This window comes from Leuresthes tenuis, unplaced genomic scaffold (genome assembly GCF_036924035.1).
Source record: "Leuresthes tenuis unplaced genomic scaffold, fLeuTen1.0.hap1 SCAF_17, whole genome shotgun sequence".
Lineage (NCBI taxonomy): Eukaryota > Metazoa > Chordata > Actinopteri > Atheriniformes > Atherinopsidae > Leuresthes > Leuresthes tenuis.
Window position 1 is genome coordinate 19,209,421 of NW_027325371.1, and position 23,122 is coordinate 19,232,542.

General features: G+C 43.3%; 1 protein-coding gene across 3 annotated transcripts in view; it reads left to right on the top strand.

Moving 5' to 3' along the window:
• LOC140273642 (glutamate receptor ionotropic, NMDA 2B-like) overlaps nt 1-23,122 on the top strand; it is a 110,361-nt gene that overhangs the window by 13,764 nt on the left and 73,475 nt on the right. For all 3 annotated transcript variants that reach the window (XM_072369264.1, XM_072369265.1, XM_072369266.1), the window contains exon 4: nt 15,209-15,853. In XM_072369264.1, coding sequence (XP_072225365.1) covers nt 15,209-15,853 — 645 coding nt within the window. The remainder of the gene's footprint in view (nt 1-15,208; nt 15,854-23,122) is intronic.

The window sequence follows — 23,122 nt, forward strand, 5'->3', positions numbered from 1 at the left end:
GCCTTATACATAAATGGATTATTTCACAGTATCTGTATGCATCATTCAGATTGATAGAGCCTACTCACGTGTGCTTGTGCGGATGTGTGGGAGGCGGGTCAGTGGACGTTTGTGTGTGTTTCAGCCGTTTCGTACGTGCACTTGTGTGTGTGCACTTTCACGTTGGTTTCTATCATGATTGGGAGTGAGCCAGACCTCAGGAAAAAAAATCAATCAGCGAGAGTGATGAAGAACGAGAGAACACTGAAGCAAAAGCACACGCAACACACACAGACGCGTGCACACAGAATATGGTTGTGAACCATTGAAAAGAAGCACGGGAATAAAACAAGTGCAAAGTGTTTTCACTTTAGAGTTGAAATAGTTCTTACTTTCCACTTGTCTGACTCATGCAATCACTCTCGTTCCCTTTTCCCATCCATCCTGTTTCTTTCCAGCTTTCTAGCTCACTTTGGAGCTGCTCTGCTCTCTGCGTCACTTTTCTCATCCGATGCTCCATCTCTTCCTCGCTTTCACTTTTCTGCATTCGTCCCTCTCTTTCTCTCTTTCTTGCACTTTTTTAATTAAAATCTGTCTGTATCAAGGGACTCTGTTATGGTGGTGATTTAAATGGTGGGCCTGACATAAACGTAACATTACTGTCAGGCCAAAGCAAATTTCATCAGCCTCGGTTAAATTTGCAGTGCTGGCTGCTTTCCAAAAGGCTTTTTCTTCCACAGTCAATATCTATGCCTTCAACTGTCTATCTTCTATATTATCTCATGCTATCCTTTTAAAAACACTTTTGTGTATCAGGTTAGAAACATCCATCATACACATGTGGAGAAGAGCTGGACTGATTCGGGAGTTTTGAGGCTGACCATAGTGAGTCATTGTTGAACTATGACTCCCAACATAGAGAAAATTCTCAATAAAACCTATACTTATGGTTTTGATCTGCTTTAAAACTGTTAGAACTAAACTATGAATATCCAGAGAAGACATTGCTTGACCCTAAAACAATGTCAGAATGTCTCTAACAAAATGCTTGGCAGGTGATTTAATTAACCATCTATTAAGGAAGTGGATAAGAATGCAAACTTTACGCACACTCCTCAAATTAAAAGAAAAAAATGGCATAAAGTGGAAAGCAAACTGGAAGCTAACAGCCTCCTTTGATGGCTTCTTTAGATTCTCCATGCTCTTCTGCTGATAGAAGAAGTGATAAAAGAGGAAAAGAAATGCAGTGTAATGTGTTCTATGCAGGCGACTAATGGCTTTTACCTCTTCATTGTTATGCTAATGAGTTTGCCTTTGAGTTCAAGTTGTGCATTTACTCCTGGTGAGATAGATTTGACTTGTTAAAGTGGCGCCCCCCGCAGGTGGTGCCACTGTCTGTCTCTGCCACAGGAAAGGCCGGCACTGCCTGGCTTGATGGATTCTCCTGTGACCTTGCAAATCTTGCGAGACGAGTCTCTGCCTCTGCGTTTGTCTTCTATTCTTCACTTTCATCTATAACAGTTCATCCAACCAATTTCAAATTTATTGGGTGCATTGTTGGTGACCTGAGAAAGAGGAGTGTTAAGTCTGGTGTCATCTGGATGGGAGTGGTCTAATTCAGGGTCTTCCTCCTCTTCCCTTAAGGCTCTCATACACCGAGCTGACATTCAGCCGCCAGGAAAGTCTGTGATGCTTGTTCTTGGCGCTGGTTTGCCGTGTAAGAGCCCCTATTCTGTGAACTCACACTATGCCACACTTTAATTGTATCACAGACTGTTGGATGTCACCAGTTTAGATAACATTGTCAGATAAACCTTTACAACCGTTTGTCAGAACTATGTCAAACTCAAAAAGGTGCACCGACGGTCGACTGAATAAATAATCTCTCATGTCACAAATCAATGACATCTCTGACTTCTGATGCTAAAATGCATGTGACAGCAGGCAGTTCCCCAATGGATGATCATTTTTGATTGGTAACCCAGGTTTTCTAGCAAAAAATTTTAATTTTTCTCACGTCGAATACGTCTATTTCTGCCGTCAATATAGCACAATAAGCGGAAACTGAAATCTACCAGTCGGGTTTATACGCAGACAGACCTGTATATACACACACGTCAGCACCCACACAGAGTTGCCCACAGAGCCTAACGCCTTGCTGTGAGAAATGTGATGCTTCCCAGTCTCATGAGTGTTAGCACCCCCTCCGCTCCTCTCCCCATCAGCCGTCTTCTACGGTGAACTCACTCTCCCTGGTGATTGGGAGCCTGCGGTTGGGTCTACATAAATCAAGATGTTACCACCGGCAATATAAGACTACTTTTTAATTAAAATTGTGAATCAGAGTCTGCTCTGATTATGAATTGTACTCCGCTGCCTCTGAATAAAATATACAGAGCTGACTTTTTCCTCTCATTTTCCTCTTCCTCTCTCTGTCTCACTCAGTCTGCTCCTCCCTTTTCTCCTCCTCAGTTTCTCTCTCGTTGCTTGCAACTCAATTTTCCACCAGAAACTGAGGACGTCCACAGCAATCCTTGGCTGCACACAGCAACTGAAGGCTGACAGCATTGTGAAATAGCTGAGGAGCTTAGCGGTTGCATAAATATAATAACTCAATATGGAGGGCCTGGCCCCACTGGGGTCAACACCATTATATCACACAAAACAGCTAGGAGGACAGAAACACCACAGAAAAAACCCTACTAAGCCACTGAGCCTTGTTTACCACTTACTGCCAGTCCTTTAATTGTGTTGCAGCTGGTGAAATATGTTGTTGTTGGCCTGGATGATCTTAACAAAGAGAGAGCAGTTGGTATTACGATCACAACAAGAGATTTTGTCCACTGGTCATGCTGAATGAGAACAGAATGCATACTATCTAGCTGCTATTTTTCTGCCTTCATGAAGTCTGAGGCAGAAGGAGGCAAGAGCAGCTCTTTTCACTGTCAAAAAGGCAGTGACAATGCGAGCACTATATACCGTCAGATGGAGTAAAGAACACCCAAATTCTAACTATATCTATTTGTAAAGCAGCCTTAAAAGCCTCTCTAAGGAGAACCATCGGGTGGAAGCTAAACAACATGTCTCCTTCAAAGCCCTTTTGCCAGTTTATGACCTTCGATTGTCTTGTAAGTACAGCTGACTTTGTCCTAGGGAGATAGGGGATAAGCCAGGCCTCTTCGGAGCAGAAATCAGCTCACTAGTATGCAGAAACTGGAGTTGGAACACAGTGCAGAGCTGTCGCGGCTGCTTCACTCAACATCATATCAGCAGTGTGGGGAGAAAGGACAAATAGGAATTCAATCTCGCAGCTTTGCGCAAACAAACTCATGAATGATAATGGGTTGCTAATTGAAGGTACTGGAGCGATTCACCCAGCTGACTGTGCCACTGCAAATGGAGTCCTCTCGGTAGTCATGGCAACAGGCATAGAAAGGCTCTGAAAGTCCCCTGACCTGAGCTGGCATCAGATCATCTTTTACACATGCTCCCCCTTAGTCATTGGCACCATTTGGTTTTGTTTGCAACCATGAATATTTATAAGTAAACACTTTGCAGTTGGTGCAACTGTTTGAAAAGTTATGTGTAGATTGCATGGATGTCTGGATTTCAGATACACATATCTTGATGATTTTGATTTCTAGTTATATATAATATCACGGTAGTTCAGGTGTTAACGCTGCATGGTAATTACAACCCCAATTCCAAAAAGTTGGGTTGCTGTGTAAATGCGAATAAAAACAGAATGCAATGATTTACACATCTCATTAATCAATATTTGATTCAAAATAGAAAATATGAAGCATATCAAATGTTGAAAGAGACATTTTCATTTTCAATGAAAAACATTAGCTCATCTTGAATTTAATGGCATGAGCACATCTCAAATGAAGTCGGAAGAAGGGCAGTAAAAGATCGTTTTCCTATCTTAGCAAGTGGTACAAAAAAAAAGGAATGCGACTGGGTATAAAAAGAGCACCTTAGAGAGGCAGAGTCTCTCAGAAGTAAAGATGGACAGAAGTTTAGCAATTTGCCAAAAAAAAAAAATGTATACATCTACATATTTGGAAGCAATTGCTTCCAGAAATCTTTGTCTGTGAACACAGTTCACTGTGCCATCCACAAATGCAGGCTAAAGTGCTGTCGTGCAAAGAAGAAGCCAGACGTGAACATAACCCACGAACGGCACCATCTTCTCTGAGCCAAAGCTCATTCAAAACGGACTAAGTCAAACTGGAAAACTGTTCTGTGGTCAGACAAATCAAATGCTGAAATTCCCTTTGGACATCATAGACGCTGTGTGCTCTGGAATAAAGAGGAGAGGGGCCATCTGACTTGTTATCAATGCTCAGTTCAAAGGCCTGATTCCACGACATTTCTAAGGAAATTTGGTGTATGTCTGCAGGAGATCTCCTGTCCTACTGGTCTTGAATTAGAAAAACTGTCTTTGCTTTGTGGAGACCAGTCTCACTCTAATGCCACCCACCACTTTTTGGTGTCCACCTGTGGCAGTGTGTTTGTGCCTGTCTGCTTCTATTCCTGCCAGATGTCTGCCAGTTAGCTGGCCGGTCTGACTAACTGTCTCTTTGTTTATCTCAGCAGCTGCTGCCTGTGTAACGTGCAAAGCTGCCTGTCTGTGCGGGTCTGTATGTTGTGCTGCTGTCTCCGGGGTGCACATCTCTCTCAGGCTGAGCATTGGATGGCATTAAATCCAGGGGACATCCGTTGGAGAGACACTCTTAGATGTCATTATCCCTGTGGGGAGTCTCATCATCATCCTCCAGCAGAGAGGCACTCGGCACAACGGCCTGGGAAGGCTGCTAGAGAGACAGCCATGACAGTCTTAGGTCGGCAAGAAAATTGTGATGATCATGCTAAAAAAGCAGCACCCACAAAAAAGGCTGAAGATGAACGTAGTCTCCACATGGTGTGGGTGAAGGAATAAATGCATGAAAGCTTAGGATGGTAAAACCTCAACCCTCCTGCAGCTTCTAATCATAGCAAGTCCTGTGCAGGAATACCTGAAATTAATTGAAAATATGTAAAATTAGCCACAGAACTGATAGCTGAAAATGAAAGTCATCAGTCAATATTCAGCCCAAGGGGGTGGTGAGGAGATAGCTCCGCTAGTGTGTTAGCTGTGATTGTATGAAATGGAGAGGTATTTTATATAACTTTATATAACCTTTTTTTTTTGTGAGGTTCAGTGTTTTTCATACTTTACAGAATCTCTCTTTCATGCACCTTTTTTCCTATTGTCCTCTACCTTTTGCAATGTTAGTAATGTGTATACTGGAGTGATTAGGCCATGTTTTTGCTTAAACAAAGGGCATCTATGCCCATCCATACCCAGAGGCAGATGTTGAGTATGCAGCCACACCATCTTCTTTCAAGAAACATCAATTTGAGGTTATTCCTCCCACAATAGCGTGGCTGAAAATATGCAACCTCTTTGTTTCTCAGTAGTATGCACACAAACACACTCAGTCTCACAAAGAAAAAGAAAAAAATGAATAAAACACTTCCACACCTACTGTACTAATCCAAAAAGGCAGAATCCTGGTTCAAAAATAACAGCATGGAATGAGATGGATGGAGGAGGACAGATTATTGAAGCTCTAATCTGTGAAAAGCTGACAATAAAACACTGTTAAGTGATTACAGCACTGTTACTGGCACTGTTACGTGCATTGTGTGGCCAAATTACGACTGAGTCTTGCCCTACAGCGCCACCTGGGTTTTTTAGAGTCTTGAAAACCGTCTCACCATATGATACTAACACAACCGCACATCTTCTGTTCCAGCTTTTCTTGCGTGCACCTGGCCTTGCTCTCTATCCTGTACTCACTCCGACTGCAGAGCAAAGAAAAAGCCACCAGAACTCAGCTAACGGTCTCCATGTGGGCCACTCTGCCCAGAGCCAAAGCCAACCTCCCCCGTCTGTCACACCCACACAAGTTCAAAGTTACTCCTGGGTAGTGACGCCTCAACTCTAACCCAGGCTAGATGATTCTTTCTGGACGGACAGGAGTGCTGGGCTTCAATCTCAAATCCTATGCTCAGCAAGGAGGTCGCCCACAGGCGCAAGCTGCACCTCAGCTTCAGCCCAGGCTGGACCTTCACCTCCACTGCCCTTGTCGTCCTATCCAGGACCCAGCAGGGAGGTTGCCCCTCTCTCAGATCACACTTCATGCATTCAGCCTCCTCCTCTTCCTGTCGTGATTGCCGCTTTTTGTGATTTTGCTTTTTTCTCCGCAGTTTGCAGCACCTGTTACTTGTCTGCTTGATTGCAGCTGAGGGGTTTTGAGTATCTGAGTAATGTAGGTGACGTTTGTTTAAAAAAAAAAAAAAACTCACATGCACGCTTCATATGCTTTGCCTTAACTTTCAACAGACTGTGGCATATACTGCTGTAAAGGTCTTTGAGAATGACACATGGTTTGAGGCAGCTGATATAATGCATCGAAGAAGCGAGAAAAGGATAGATGAAAAGAGACAGAAGGAAAGTAAAAGAAAATTAAGGACGGAAGAGTAAAGGAACAGAGTGGAAAAAGGGATTTCGACAATGAAGCCACAAATCATGGAGAAGATTAAGCATCCCCTCTGTGCAGCAGAGTAGGTGTAAATAGAAATGTGTCTCTGGGAGAGATCCAGAGACCAAGTGCTTATCTCTCAGAGTGTTGTCAAAACACATTTGTCATTCTGAAGCATCCAAGTGTCTTTGTGTCTATAGGAGACTCGATATGCAGAAATAAACAGCTGATGGTAGATGTAAGATGGTTAGCAACAGCCCTGCATGCCTGCTTGGGAAGGCATCTGGGACAAACACACGTACACACACCACCTGTGATTAGACAAAACTGTTTTCATTCTGGTATGACCCCTGACTTGATGGACGAGTGAGGATGAGCAAGTTGATCATTCATCATGCCCAAGCCTGACTCCTTAAGCTACAGAACCGGCACATCATCAAACAGCTGCAGGCACTTGTACACATTCAACAGCTGTTACATTTCACAAAATGATGAGAAAATGGTTCACATTGAGACTGTCTCTGCCCAGTAAATTAGCCAAGGGAGTCTGGGGCTCTGGCGAAGCTGTACTCTTCCCCTCACAATGTGTTGTGTCCTGTGGGAGCATCTTTGGGCGGCTTGTGGACTCCCTGTGAAGCTTTCAGCCTGGACGCTGTCAGAAACAGCTGCTAGGGGCCTGTTAAGCGTATCTGCATTATAGTTACTTTAATTGTGATCATCATTTGATAATAGATGTGTTGTTTGTAAGCTAGAACATGCACTTTTGCCCTGCCACATATAGTCTCTCAGCATGGCTTTAAAACACCTGTCATTTTGTCCTAGACTGGTCATCCCAGTGAATTCAACTCAAGAGATGGTATAAACAGAAACCCCAAAAAACAGGATCTGCAGCTATCTACAGCTAGCTGTTGGTTTCTACAATCCGAGAGAGTGCAAAAAAAACTGTCCAGTACGGGAGACAAGCCGGGAAAAGAGAGCAAACAGAGGAGCAAATACACAAATACTCCTGTTCAAGTACACCACCTTCATCTGCAAGAAATGTATGAAAAAGGATTAGATGTCGGCTTGCCCAAGTATGTCAAAAAAGACAAGAATATACACATGACGGTTCTACCCACAACTGCAAAAAGCAACTCTATAGACCTAATTATAAATAAGATTTTATTTGAATAATTTCCAATACACCTAATATAAGACATAACCCAGTTTTGGTTTTAACGTGGTCAAAATCTGTGCAGTGCATAGTTGTGTTTCTTAAGCTCAGGCTGCCGTGCGCTGTCTTGTGGAGGGCCACAGAAGCGCTTGCCATCTGGTCAGGATAACTGACCAAGTGGCATGCTTCTATACACTCAAGTTTGAAATGGTTGGAAGTGTCCAGCAGGCTCTGATTAACTCAAGCTTTTAAACCCAGTCTTTGGTTTGGCATTTACAGGATTTTCCCCGTCCTCCTCTATCTGTCAACAGAACTTTGGCTGGAGGCCAGCTGCAATTTCTATCAACACAATTTCATCAATTTATTAAGGGCAACCACTTCATACTGTCTTGTTGTTGGGTGAAGCAGGATGATTTGTCTAAGGGCTAAACTTACATTGCATCTAATGCATGATCCACCGTCTGTGAAGACTTAGGCTGTGTGCCAATGAGCATATATCAACTTCACCCTGTCATATTTAGTCCTAAAGAGGTTTCTGTATCTTTAGGGAATCATTACATGTTTTTTTTTATAAATACACCCTTGGCATCTTTACCCACTCTGTAGTGTGTCCTGCAATTGAGCCACAACCTATTAAACCTCAGTTGCACACAGCAGATGAGTATATCTTGATTGTCTTTATTGTTTGATTATTATTTTAGCTTTGCATACACTCATCTAGCTGCTGATTTAGGAATTTCAATCACTTGCGTCATTTGTTGGCACACGTGAAGATCTTAGTTGCACCAATGACAACACATGCAGATCCCTGTGTGGAGCATGGGAGTGAGATTTGTTGAAACAAAACATTCAGACAAATTCTATAACGGGCTACCTTCATATGTCCACAAAGAAAAGAAGGAGACGAAATGACTACAATTATAAGTCAATAGTTTGCTCCAGATGATGCCTGTAGCACATCATCACTCTGCAGCTACTGTGAATTGGAAAATAATCTGGATCCACATATGTGGATCGTATTGATGAGTCCGTTCGCCGTATTCAGACACAGCAGCTGGAGAGGAAGACAGATGGAGATTCACTCTTAATATCGCTTCGTCTCTTTTCCAGACAAAAACATCTTAATATAACAAGGATAAAGCCCTCTGAATGGGTTGTCTTTGATGCTGCGGTGGGAAATTTGTTTGCTCACCCAGGACTCTTCTAGCTCGTCACGGATGTAACCGGCCCAAAGCAGAGGCACTGAAAGGCAGGGGAGCTGTTAGTCTGCAAGAGGCTGGAGGGTATGACACCATTCAACACATTACACACACAAACACACTCTCTAAACTTATAAATAAAGTGGAAATTGTGTGCAGAGGCGTAATCATAGACCTTTTGCAAAGGAAGTGATTGTGGCCCCGCTGCTTTCCTCCTGACATAATTAACCCATAAATAGCTCAAATCTGTATCTCTAATTATCCATAGCCCATAGTTACAATGAAAATAATATACCGGAAATAACACTAAATATCAATTTTCTTCTCTCCAGAAAAGACCTTTAGTCTGCTGTAGCTTCTTGCAGATTTTTTTATTATTTTTTTTACATGAAACCGTGTTGTGTCACAGCACAACAAAAGGAGGCATCACCTTACGACCTGCTTTTAAACATGGACCTTAACGTGCAAACAAGAGCCGCGTTTTAGGGCTTGGGTATTCTGTTCCCGTCCTTCCACCCACCACAGCGCCTCAGCGCGCGCGAGTGCGCGTGTGAACAACCGCCCCCGTGTCTCGCCGCTGTGTGGTCAAAGAGGTTGTCCAGGTAACGTTTTCTTTTATCACCTGTCAGCAGTTGTTCTCTGGGTCAGTGCACGTTGCCGCCTGAGGGTTTAGCCTTTAGTGTGACATCAAGCAACTTGAGAAAATATTCGTCAGAAACACTCAAAGCCAAAGACGAGATCTCCCCTTTTCATCATTCATTTTCGTAATTAAATCACACGCTAATAATGGCGAAAGAATTATGCTCTGTAAGTAGCCATAAGTGTGCGTGGATTTGACAAGCACAAAAAGGCTTTTTTTTGCTCCTGCAGCCTCTGGAATGTGAGTCTCTCATCGTAAAACTCTTATTTCAGTTCAAACTTAGTGGTTAAGATCATGTACTGTACATGCACCATAGGTATCTAAAGTAATCTGGAGAGATATGGAGATATCTGCCGTTTTCCCTAATATCAAACTAAGAAATAAATATGAAAAATTGTCAGTCGCCTTTGTCCTCCAGTTTTCATGCAGCTAACGCCTTCAACAAACCTGACACTTACCACATAATGAGAAGAGGGTGATGAGAGAGCGCGAGCACAAGAGAGACATAAGTGGGAGGACTGAGAGGAAGCATTGTTCGGAGACGAAATGACAAAGCAGAGAAAGTGAGATCTGCAAAGAGTTTTAAAAATGACATACAAGGGGGAAATTTCAGAGGAAGACAGCGATGGGCGCTACGGTGTTCCCTCTTTCTTGAAATTGGGACCATTAGGAAACCAAGGAATTGTGACCAAGGAATTGGCCCTGAAGCCTCAGCAAATGTGTGTTTTGCAAAGCCTGGCCGGTCTGCTTTGTTGGGGGGCGGATTGGTGGTGGTGGTGATGAGCAGCTGCATCAGAACACCATGTACAGACACACGTCCAAACACATAATCACGCGCACACCACCTTCCACCTCCACAGCAGACTGCACAGACAGTCTTCCATGAATATTTATCAGAAGACTTTGAGTTCATACATTAGACCGGCATTTCTCTCATAATCTCACATATCATAGGTTTGGCTGGGCCTCTAGGATCCAGCTGATTTCCTCCTTCATCTGTGGCCTGGCTGCATCCCCTGGGCAGCACGGGCTTGCCTCCTAAAAAAGCCCTCCCAGACGGAAAAACATTTTCATTTTGTCACGTGCCGTCGGCCGTTGACTCAGTTTCAAATCTAGTTGCGCACGTTGCTAAAGATTACCGCCAAGGCTACATCTTTCTGCCGGCTTTCATTTGAACAAGAAAACATAAATGTCAGCTCTAAAAATGTATTAGGTCGAGCGAGCCACTGCTGGCACCGGTCACAACCTTTCAAACCAAATTCATCAACGGCACACACGTTTATGCCGCCCACAAGCGCACAAAACATTCTCGGCAGTAATGCTTCGTGTCCTGCAGATTAATCACAATGAGAGCAGAATAAGTTGGGATTGGAATAGAGTGCTCTTGAGTCCCATATATCAGATACTGAACTCAAACAGAAGGCTGCCTGTTTTTTTTTTCAGAAATGGGGGGGACGGTAAGGTAATTACAGTGCAGTAATATCTACGTCATGCCTCGCATCCCCTGCTCTGTCAACTTCCCGTGACAACTAAGCAAGCCGTGTAGGCCTTGAAGTTCAGTAATTACTCTCTCTTTTAGTGTCCATTTTGGCCCTCTTCGTACCTGCTTTTGTTTTTCGCTGGGGTGTGTAACCACCGGAGACACTGACTTCCCGCCTAATTGGCTGATGCCCCGTGGCATCTGGTCAGAAGAAAACACAGAGGCGGTCATAAGAAGGCGTTAGGGACTAGATAATATTGTAATCTCCTTCTTCTTGCCGCATTAATAAGAAATTTTTGCATTTGAATGTTGAGATGAATTAATTCACAAGTTAAAGTAAATGCCTGATTTCTGAGACATTTGTGAGGATGTTACTTTGACAAGTACCACTTAGTTAAAGATCTTGTCCTTACCCGAACCATGTGGTTTTGTTCTATAAAACCAAACCGAACAGCAAGTGGGGCCAAAACTATAAAAGAAGAGGTCTCTCATGAGATTCAATCCTGGCCCTGTAGGATGAAAGTCCTGCAGCTTAACTGACTTTAAATTGTTATTACAGCGTGAGAAAGAACTATTTTAGGCAGGAAGTTTTAATGCCGGCACTAATTTGGCTTGTAGAGTATGTAAGAAGGACCACCCCCCCTTCAACCTTATAGGTTTTTGTGTGTTTTCCACCAAGTTTGATCATATACGTAGTTTCTTCATATGTTTTGATAATGCAATCCTTTCAAGTACAGCCCCTACAAGCAGGAGTAGGAGTGCTTCCACATCAGAGAAGTAATTCTTAAGTGTTTCCCTTAAGAAGCTGTAACATCCTTCTAAGGAGGTAGAGTTGTCACTTGTCACTTCCTGGCTGGGTTAAGCCAATGACATCACTAGTTTAGTGCACTAAACACTGATCACTCTCACAGTCTTTAGTGCACAGTGATCACTCTCATGACCACTAGAGATTTCCTATTCTACAAACGTACTTAAAGGCTGTTTCGGCCAGCATGAACTAATGTCGAGTCGAGACATATTCGATTGGAGGACAGTCTCATATTTTCAAGTTTCCAGGAGCTTTAAAATGTCCTATGTCCAATCAGTATTTCAAATCACAGTTATGTAGAATCTGAACAGATGTTTTCTTGCAAATGAATGTAAATTTCTTCCAAATAGATATCTCTGGATTTTCTGTTTTGCTGTCAAGTGTTTGAAAAAGCACAAATATGTCGTATAGCTACTGTCGCCAGTGGGAAGTTCTTGCATGCTGCCATATTCTTCCAAAAGTGCTGCATCGAAATCACAGCGCTGTGAATTTGTGTCTTGATAACGGAGCAGCTTAGATTATAGCTACTACTTCATGTTTGTCTTCAAAATCCTGATACAAATCCTGCTTCTGTTTTATTGAAGGACAGAGCAACGCTCTGCTGGCTGTCTTTGCTTTTGAATTTGGTTGTGTGAAAAGTGACCATTGTCCAGTCAAATGTGCTTACGGTTCCCTCACGTTTCTCTTTCTTGTCTCAGCTCTGGCAGGGAAGTTGCTTTTGTAGTTTTCATGAGTGATTTGAAAGTGGCTCTGGACGTGATGGTGGACATAGTGTAAAAAGGCTTCCTCCAAGAAGACTATTTTATTGGTGAATGTATTCCCGCTATCAAACGAGTGTAGAAGCACACTTTGTCATTGTAAGTAATGCTTGTGCATGTCCATTAGGCAAACATTCCCTTTTCCGCAGAAAAGGGAGTGTAGGGATTGGGACCTCTGTGGTCTTGATCTGGCAAAGACTATCTGCAGTCCACGTGTGTGTAACTGATATGGCTGCTATGTGCGCTGTGTGGGTAATGGAACAAATGGTGGGTGAGATGTGAGGGCTGGCTGAACGGGGAAATGGGGTCATTTAGTGTCATAACATCACTTGTGCGATGTATAGTTTATTACACGCCTTTTGTGTTTCTTCATGAGACATACTTTGACTCGCTATGGGACTTTTTAATGGCCTCATCTTTCTGAATGATCATTGAAGTTACACAGTGCGTTGGCTAATATAATCTGTATCCCGGGGGCGTGAGTCTGTTTTTGAGTGCTGGTGTGCGTGTGTATGTGTGTGCAGCTGCAGGGTGCTGCGTGCATGTGTGTGAGGGAGAGAAAGCCACAGAACACGGTGGCAAATGTGATGTTAGTGCATGGATGAAGAATGACAAGTTTGTATATGTGTGTGTGTGTGTGCATATGAAAAATTTGTCAGAGGTCTCCATGCTAATCTCTGTGTGAGAGTGAGTACACTTTGGACTACATTGCTGCACTTACATGATCAATGCTTATTACAGAATGTCTGGTGTGTATGTGTATATCTCTATGTCCATCAACTGTGTCATGTGCGCATGTAGACCTATTTTAATTGTTGCCATGGAAACAGAGTGCTGCCAGAGAAGTCCAGATTCAAAGAGGACATCTCTTCCTCTCTCTGTCTCACTTTATAACTCTTGCTACTCCTTTCTTTCTTTCTTTCTTTCTTTCTTTCTTTCTTTCTTTCTTTCTTTCTTTCTTTCTTTCTTTCTTTCTTTCTTTCTTTCTTTCTTTCTTTCTTTCTTTCTTTCTTTCTTTCTTTCTTTCTTGGTGTTGCTCTTCCTCTCTTCCTCCATCCTTATCCCCGACTTTCTCTCCTCTACACTCCTTTTTACAAATTTACACTCTTGTCTCCTCGTTTCCTTCCCTCAACCCCTGGTTCCCACTCTGTGTCTTCGTGCTTCTTATCATTACCCCCTCCTTCATTCCCTCCCACCTCTCCATCTTTCATGCAGAGTGGTGTGCAATCGACCATCAACACAGGGACCTGTAATTAGAGCTGGCAAATCTCCAGCAATTAGTTTTCCCTAAAGAAGTTGTTTTGTCATCTTATCATACATCCCTTTATCCCTCTTTCAATCTTTTTCTTGCGTTTTCCTCCTCTCTGTCATTATGTCGACTTATTAACTGTCACTTTTGTGATGTAGATATTGTTTAAAGCTTTTTGTTCATCATAGTACCTTCCATCTGCCTTGTTAGCAACAGTCATGTTTGAGACATACCCAGAATGCACCACTCAAGTTTATGAGCAACTACAACCCCAGCATCCCTGCTAACTCTGCCCACAGTGAACTATTCCCTCCTACGCCTACTCCGACTATATGCTGATAAACCCAGGAGGACATATGCCCTCCTACACAGTCAGATGTAAACAGACAAAGATCACAAGCATTTTTCTCAGAGAGCAACCTTTTATTGCCTGCTAGTCTCCAGCTGTTTTCCCGCCAACATCTCTTGTCTTTTCTGGATTGTGCTCATTTTCCTTCTTCCTCTTCTTCCTTTAACTCTTTTCTCTGGTTCACCTGGCCCTCCCACCCTTCTGCATCCCCATTAATGAAAAGCTCTATAAATAAGCACAGAGCAGAGGGAGTCAGTCTGACAGCGAGCGAAAGATACGGTCAAGTAGAACGTTGGGGGGGATCAGGAAGGAAGGAGGGCTGGACAGCAAATGGCTGTGAGTGGTAAACTAGGCCAATAGGGGTTGGATGAGGAGAGCGGGTATCATATCAAAGCCTTGTGAGATGTCCAGAGCGCTTCTCCCGTCAGTCACTTAATCAATTTCGGCGTCAGTCAGTTTGTCTGCATCTCGGGTTGGTGTGTCACTCATCTTGCTCCAGACAGTTTGTCAGTCAGCCTGAGTTGCTGTGGAGCCATCTTTCCCTCAATCTGCCCTCTCTGTCATTTGCATTCACTTACTTTGTTCTTTCCTCCTTCCTTCGCCGTGTTGCTCCCTCCTTTTCTTCTTCCCTTGCATCCTCCTGTCCTCTCCTTCTGTTAAAAAACTAGCATCTCACTTATGAGGTCACAAGATGTATGAGATTAACTTCTTCTGAATTATTGATTCATACAAGATTAAACAGAAATGACACACCATTATACTGTGTATCTGTGCTTGTGTTTAAAGGCTATTTATGTGTTCGCCTGTGGATGCTTAAAGCCTCCGTTTATTCAAGATTTCCCACTTCTCCTTCCTCTCCCTTCACTGCTCCAATTTCTGTGAACTGACATCGATATGCACTGATTCATATGATGCATGTAGCCTCTCTGCAGTTCATTCAATAAGTATTCAATAAGTGTTATATTTTTAAAAGTTAACTTCTATTTCCTTCTCTTCATCTCCTTCTTCTCTCCTTTTTCTTTTCTCTTCTCTTCTTTTCTATCGCCATCCATCTTTTCAGGTATTACTCTCCCACTGCTACACCATGCCTGTCTGCGGACAACAAAGCTCCTCCCCACCTCGCTGCCACGCTGGGGCCTGCTTCTTCACCCACTTGGTTGCTCAGGAGCAAGAAGAAGTTCGAACCCTACATCCACCCCTCCCTCCATCCCTTCACCGCCGCACAAGCACCTCTCTCTGCCTGCCCCTTCTTTTTCTACTGCTCTGCCTTCTTCACTTACCCCCGGCCTGCCACTCACGGAGAGAGAAGGGCGGGGGAGGCGGTGGCGGCCATGGTGGCCACTACGTTCCCATCCCCCAGCCCCCTCCGCACCACATGGCCCTACCCAACATCTTACGTGGCCTCAGCATCGCTGTTGTCCTGGTGGGCAACTCAAGCGAGGTGGCGCTGGCAGGGGCACGAGAAAAGGAGGACTTCCTTCACATTGCACCCAATGTGGAAGTGCTGACCATGAATGAGACTGACCCTAAAAGCATCATCAAGAGCATCTGTGACCTAATGACCGAGCACTGGCTGCAGGGCGTGGTGTTTGGAGATGACACTGATCAGGAGGCCATTGCACAGATCCTGGACTTCATTTCAGCCCAAACCCATATCCCAATCCTCGGAGTACGTGGGGGCTCTTCCATGATCATGGCTGCCAAGGTAGGACACTTGTGCCTAAGAGCAAAGGTTCTGTAAAAACAAAAGTTCACAGTAACTGAGTGAGGAGGTATGTGCAGGTGCTTTAAGTGGTCGAAGACTAAGAGGGCCCTTATATTAGAGACGGTGAATGGAAATTGTTGGGCAGCAATGATGAATGTGGAGTCCTACTATTAGCTGTGATTTCTGTGATAACAAAACAACACTTACACTTCCAGTTTTATTTGATACCCAGCATAGGTGAGAAATCCTCCCACCTTAAATCTCAGAGAAATTTTACTTTGACTGGCTCAAGTTTTCTGGTAGTCATGCTTGTGCCACTGTTACCCCTCGTTACATCCATACAAAGTGTTTTTTTAATGGCCAAAAGTTGAACTATTGCTTATAAAAAAAAACAAAAAAAAACTTGAAACTTTTTATTTTTCACATTATGTTAACCTCAGTTGGATATAACCGTGTTCCTGACCTGTTAGATTCAGCATGCCTCCCCTTTACAGCGATGGCTATAAAAGAGAATATAACAAACAGGAGCACTTGTTTTATGCACTCTTTAAGTGTAAAAGCACTATTTATACATGAAAATGAAACAAAAAAAAACAAAAATCAAATTCAGCGGTTTGACTGCAGTGGGGTGTTTCTCAACTCCTCCTGTATGACCATACTGTTGTCGATTAACACTGTGTGCAGAGAGACAGACAGGCAGTGTAAGCTGGGGTGCGTCACTTGAAAGACAAACTGCCAACCGGGCTGATGCCAGTGACGGGATCAGCTGGAGACTGCACCAGGACGGAGGGCTAGATCTCTGCCTATTTACTGGGCCTCGCCTAATGGGATAAAGCAATCTGCTGCTGCTTTATCTGTGTCCGCCTGGGATCTGGGTTTGGGCATTGTACAAAATCAGCTCATTCAATTGATACTTTGAGCAGAAATCTAACTGAGCTGAAAAATAAGCAGTCAAAGAAAAGTTATCTGTCCATGCAGAGAAAGTGAAACCTTGACAAAGACACTCATAACAGTTTCCGCCACCCTTGACAATTTGCCAGTATTTATGCGATTCAGGGCTTCAGGCAGAACTAACACATGTAGTCCTGCTTCTCATTTACTTTAAATGAGGTGACATCATGTGTTGTCAAACTGAATTGTGTGCGTGTTGCTTCGCTTACAATGCTTGTAGCAGCACTTGGCACAAGCCTTTCGAATCACCAGCGTTGCATCCCTGCAGGCATCAGGCACTCCCACAGTCAAGTGAGTACCACCACATAGTCTCAGGCTTATCTCTGCTATCCTTGTTTCCGTGCTGTCATCCTTGCATTCGTCTGCCGACCCGCTGGTGTCAACAAGTCTTTGTACCAGCAGAGACATGAGCTGCAGTGACATGGCGAGACCAGCGGCCACCAATGAAGCTCTTCTTTCTGTTTCTTCTCATTACAACTCTAAGGGGAGAAATGGCAGAAAACCATCCGCTCCAGTTTAAAAATGTATTTTTTCCATGCGCAGAGACGGCTGTGCAGCACACATCTGCTTGCAGTACAATTCCTCATCTACAGATAGACCTTCTGAGTTTTCTGTTTCCTCCACACTTGTGTTGCAAACACATATACCTTTGTCCTCCAACCCTGAACGCTGTTAAAAACATATAGATCTTCTGAAGCACACCTACCCTCCTCGAGCATTTGCTCTGCATTCTGCTTTAGAATGGATGTTTGTGTTTTACAGCATCAAGAAATGCAGGCATGTGGGAGGAGGAAGGCAGCAGCTGGGAGTCGAGAGATATGTACGTGGGCCTGCTTGTGCGTTTGTGTGTGCAGGGACAGTATTATTTATTAAGCACACGTGCCCTAAGTGCAGCAGGCAACAGGAAAGGGCAGCCTTTTGTGGCAAAGGTTTAAATAGATTTCCCCAGCTTCGAGCCAGAGTTTGCCTCTCCCGAGAGCTTCCTCCTGGCTGCACCCTGTAGAGAGGACAGGGTTGTGCTAAGGCTCAGTCTCCAAACGGATTTGTGTCTGCCTAATGGACTGAGACAATGGAGTGGCGAAAATACCGTAGAGAGGGATCAGAGAAAAGGGAGAGAAAGAGACTTGCGGTAAAGTGGAGTGATTGAGATAGCGAGAAGAGAGTGATATTGGGCGGAAAAAATGTGTGCTTTGAGTGAAAGCAGCTTTGAGAGGAGACGCCGGACTTGGGCAGATGAGTGGAGAGGTGCAGGGGCCGAAAAGCAGCCAGTTTGACAATAATCAAACTGGGAGGAAAGAGGGGAGGGAGAAAGAATCTCTTTGAAAGTGAGAAGTAGAGGCTTTGAGATGAATAGAGGAGTGAGAGAAACAGAATACTTTTCTTCCAAATGGACAGTACAGATTGAGAAAAAGCGAAAGAGAGTAGGTGTGGAAGACAGAGTGAGGGGGAGAGTCGCGGAGTTGAACAAAAATGGACTGCTGCAGTATTTTTTTTCCCTGAGTGATCGTCTCAAGGAAATGGACTGACAAAGGATGGGAAATGGAGATTGCAATATGAGGTGTTTATCTTGTAGCCTTGCACCATCTCACACACACAAACACACACAAATGTGCGCACCCGTCAAGAGTGAAGGCCAAATGCTGCTATTACAGTTGACAAGACAGCCCCTCCTTTTTCATTACACATCCAAGAAAAAATTATAAGAGGGAGCGACACAGAAGGCGGAGAATACAACGTTTGGATTTCTAGTTAGGGCTTAAAAGGGGAAGAATTTGGAGGACTTGGATAAGATAATTCCATAAAATATACCCTCTGGAGTGCTCTACTGTAGTGCTGCTGGAAGAGTGAGGTTGGATCATGATTGGAATACTATTTTTCTGGTCTCCTAAGTATTAAGCCTTTTCTCTGTATGTGTTAAAACACAAAGATAAGCAGACCATTACGTACCCGTAAGACATGCAGTCTCTACAGTCTCACTAACATAAAACAACACTTAGAAAGTTCTAAGTATCCAACACATCCATTTCTCAATCAACTTTATTAACTCTGAGTCTTCTGACGTTTGTAAGAAGAACAAAGCTAGATATTTTAGACAGTTTCCTCAAGGGGATGGAACAGAACTGCAGCAGTGGTTTAGAGATTAAAAAGTCTGAATACATCTACTACATCCGTCACATGTCTGAATGCAGCTTGCCGGTGGGAAATGTGAATGAACTTTCTGTGAAGAAGATTAACTTGTATAAGCTTGAAAGTGCATGAGTTAACAACATATTATGCACATTTTTCACAATCTAACATAATTTCCTCAAGTCTTAATGAAATGTCTCTGACCTGACATGGTTTTGTTAAGATACCACAGAGTCTAGTACAACAATTCCCTTTCGAACCATGAATTTTAATCTTTCTTCACGGTACCCACCCCGTTTCCTCAGGGTGTCCTAAAGCTTCGAGCTACTATGCAAACATAATTTGGACCCAAATTACCCTCATTAACCCTTGAAATACATTCTTACTATGTAAAAGAGCATTCGGTACCATACCTGGGAGCTCACACTAGCACACACATCAAAAAGAGCTGACTAGACACAATAAACTTATACTTTACTAGAAGTTTTATTCTCATTTACTGACATTTCCCTTTTTTGTAGTACAACCATGGACTTTTGGTACTGGTCACATTTTTAGGCAGAATTTATCACTAATCATGTGTTGAATTGGCTGACATTGCTAAAACACCATTCCACAAATAGGAAAGCTGAAGTCAGGTACTAGCTGGCTGGTAAAAAAAATTGGTAAAAATGTATAGAGCACCAGTTAGAAGTCATCAGTTGGATATAAAACTGGATATAAAACATTAAGCAATGTGCTGGTAGAGCATTATTAGCACATTCCTCAGCAAGAATTCCATTTCCCCACTTTACACGTACAGTGAATGCATCATCCTGAATTTGAAGTTGGGTGAAGATAAAGATGAAAGGGTTGGATAACTCTACTCTGAGCTGAAAGTGTGATAGAGAAGTCTGAACAGCACCAGGAATGACATATTTCCAGGCCTAGAGTGGCCCCAAACAAAGAGTCATGGTCGTGTTTGTTCTGAGGTTTGGAGTTTGCAGTGACTTCAGACATCCAAACGAAAAAGTTTTTTTTCAAATGTCCCCTTTGAATAGATGGAAGGGATAGAAGGAGGATGCCAGGCAGTTCCAATATTAACAAGAAATGAAGAAGAAGGGGGAGGAGGGGAAGGGAGAGAGATGGATGGAGGCAAAGGACTCTCGCATCTATATCAATGAATAAGATCAGTGAGGGAGTGTTGGGCGGTAAGTAAGAGGATGAATGCACTGAGTGCATGGCTGCATGACTGGGAAGAGAGAAGGAGAGAGGGGAAGGCTGAGGGACATAGAGCCTGTGTTCACAGCAGGTATATTGCCATCTATCCGCAAACCGATGATACTTAAAAAACAGAAGTTGCCTCCTTGCTCTGGAAGTCGCAACCTAAATGGAGGAGCGTTGAAGAAGGAGAGTGCCCTGTGAAAGACAGGATAAGATAAAGGAGGAGGAAAAGATGGAGAAGGCAGAGGAACTCATCCAACAGTTTAGTGTGTGTGGGTCCTTGGGCATCTGTGTGTGTGTTCTTGTGTGATTCGTTACCTAGCCAACATGGATGTAGTTGCCAGTCTTTTCTCAGTAGCGGTTTCCAGCACCACCCTGCTTGCTGTCGCTCCAGTGTCTGTTGGACTGCAGTAATCAGTATGATCTAAAGCCTTGGCTAATGCTCATAATATCAAGACATAGTAAGCTATTTTCCCTTGCTTGTCTAGAAGGTATGGCTTTGTAGTGGTACAAATAGCTGCAGTTGTCGTTGATCACCCCGGGGCCACTACACAATAACTACAGAAAGCTAATCTGTGAAAGGAGGCTGCTGCTGTAGATTAGGAGATGGATAACATCCATTTGTGTGCAGGATTTAAATTTGAAATCGTCAGCAATTAATGAAAAAAAGGAACTCATCCAACTCGGATGACCTGAGGGAAACTGTAATAAAATATGAATAACATTTGCACATTTGCAACATATGCAGGGCGACGCAGAAAAACGGCACAAGCGGGCACACACCCACACATATGTGTTTTACTAAATGCACAGTAGGCTGTAAGTTTCAAGGTTTGATAATGTAAAGACGTTCAACAGTTGTTGGAAGAAACTCGAAACTACGTCTACAGCGAAGAGCAGTTGCAACATCACCATCACACTGCTACACAAGATGCACTCAGGCTCTTTCACACACAGCCACGAAAATCTGACATCTTTTGTGTTACTGGCAGACTTCTCCAGGACAAGCCAGCAGGACACGATCAATTAACTTTTGCCCAAATAATTCAGGCCTTTCATCGTTTCAAATGTGGTCGTTTGCCTGTGGGTGTCCAAGCCCTTTGTGAGAAGAAAGAGAGCGATTTTGTGTCTGAGTGCAGCCGTCCCTGCGTGTGCGCATGCGTGTTTTTGTGTATTCACACGTGTGCTAATCCTTCAGAGGAAACGGGCTCGATGATAGTGTAGAGCCGGTGTTGGAACTGTGTCCGGAGATAATTATTGTGCATGGGGTGGGGGGGGGTAAGCCAGTCGAACCATTTAATCACAGTACAGGGGTTCAATCAGTGGAACAATTAGTGTCCATACCTAATTTTCTATAGAAACATGTTTTCCTTGTCCTCAGTATTTTACCCTATAGTTAAGGGGAGTGTTTCTTTTTATTTTTTTGGTCAACAAAAACCTCTACTTCTGTGGGCAATATTTCCTCTTTGGAATATGCTGCCCACGTCCTCTTGAGGTTTTAGTCCAGTGGGTTGAACATAAATGTGTCTGCATTTATATTCCCAATTAATGTCCTACAATAGCACCTATTGTTGTAGTAATCACTAAGTTCCAGTACTCTATTAATGTAATGTGCTGTTCAGCTTGGCAGCACCACGTCCTTGCTAAAACATAGACACAATTAGGAGCATTTGTAAACGATAAGAGAATTAAAAGTGAGTGTTTCTCTGCCTCATGTCTCTCAGTGTTCTTTTTTTCCTTTAGAGACTATTCCAGTCCCTTAGGAATCGCTCTCTTTAATTGATTAGTTCGTTCGCAGGGTTTGTGTCCGGTAAAACAGCGTAACCGACTTGTAATATGTTCCTAATAATAATAATCATGAACAACTGACTTAAATGGTCAACATTAGAGGCCCAAAATTGGACGTGGCACATCTTGACACTTGCGGCACCACTTTCCTCACCCGAAGGACCAACTGTAGGTTCAGAAGCAAACATCCAAATCAGTAGAAAGAAGCTTGATTTGTGGTGATAGAAATGTCCCATTACCAGTGTGTTCTTACCTCCTCATTGTCCTGGTTTAGAAAATGTGACAGCCCTCTCTGTGTGTGTGTGTTCCCCTTCTCCGCAGAGAGAGGGGGAGAAATAGGAAGAGGTAGAGAAAAATGTAGAGTCCTAAATTTATGTGTCCTATTTTCCAACCCTGTTGGTCTCAATTTACCCTGGCCATTTAACTCACTCTATAACTTTCACTTCTGCACCTCACCCTCCCTGAGCTGCCTCACTTTCCCCCTCTCCAGCTCACCTCCTTTTTCTTTTCCTCCTGTCTTTGCTTAGCATGGGACTACACAGCATGCACAGTTATTAGGCAAATGATTATTCTGGCCACACCATTATTTCTTGAAACCATATTAACTTGAATATTTATTGGTTTTAAAGACCTTTCAGGTGTTGTGTATTGGTGTCATGGCTTCAGTGTTTAATAAATAGAGACAGAGGCAGCAGTTTTGAGAAGCTGAGCTTTTTGAGAGGTGGGCAACAAAAGTGTTGGTTGAAAATAGTCAGCAGGGTGTGTGGAGACGTGTGAAAAAGTTAAATATGAAGTTAGCGGCTAATTATCCACCAAATGCCACCATATTTCAGAAGCTAAGAGGAGAGCTCAGAAGAGAAAGGAATCAAGTGCACATGAAAAGCGCATGGTCATTATTAAAAAAAAAGACTGAAACACAGCCAGCACTGAATAAGATTCCAAGTTGGCGCGTCAGGATTAGACCAAGAAATACAAGCAGATAGATTACAAAGGTTTTATGGCTCCCAATCCTGCTGCCAGTGGAAGACACTTTACTTAAGCATTGGTACAGGAAGCAGTTCACAGCTTTCAAGAATTCGCATGCCGGGCAATGCTCCTGCACATGCATTGAAGTACTCCACTGCTTGTCTTGCCAGAAAGGGCCTCAAAGACATCTCTACAATGACCCGACTCCTTCCTGCACCTGATTTAAATCCTATT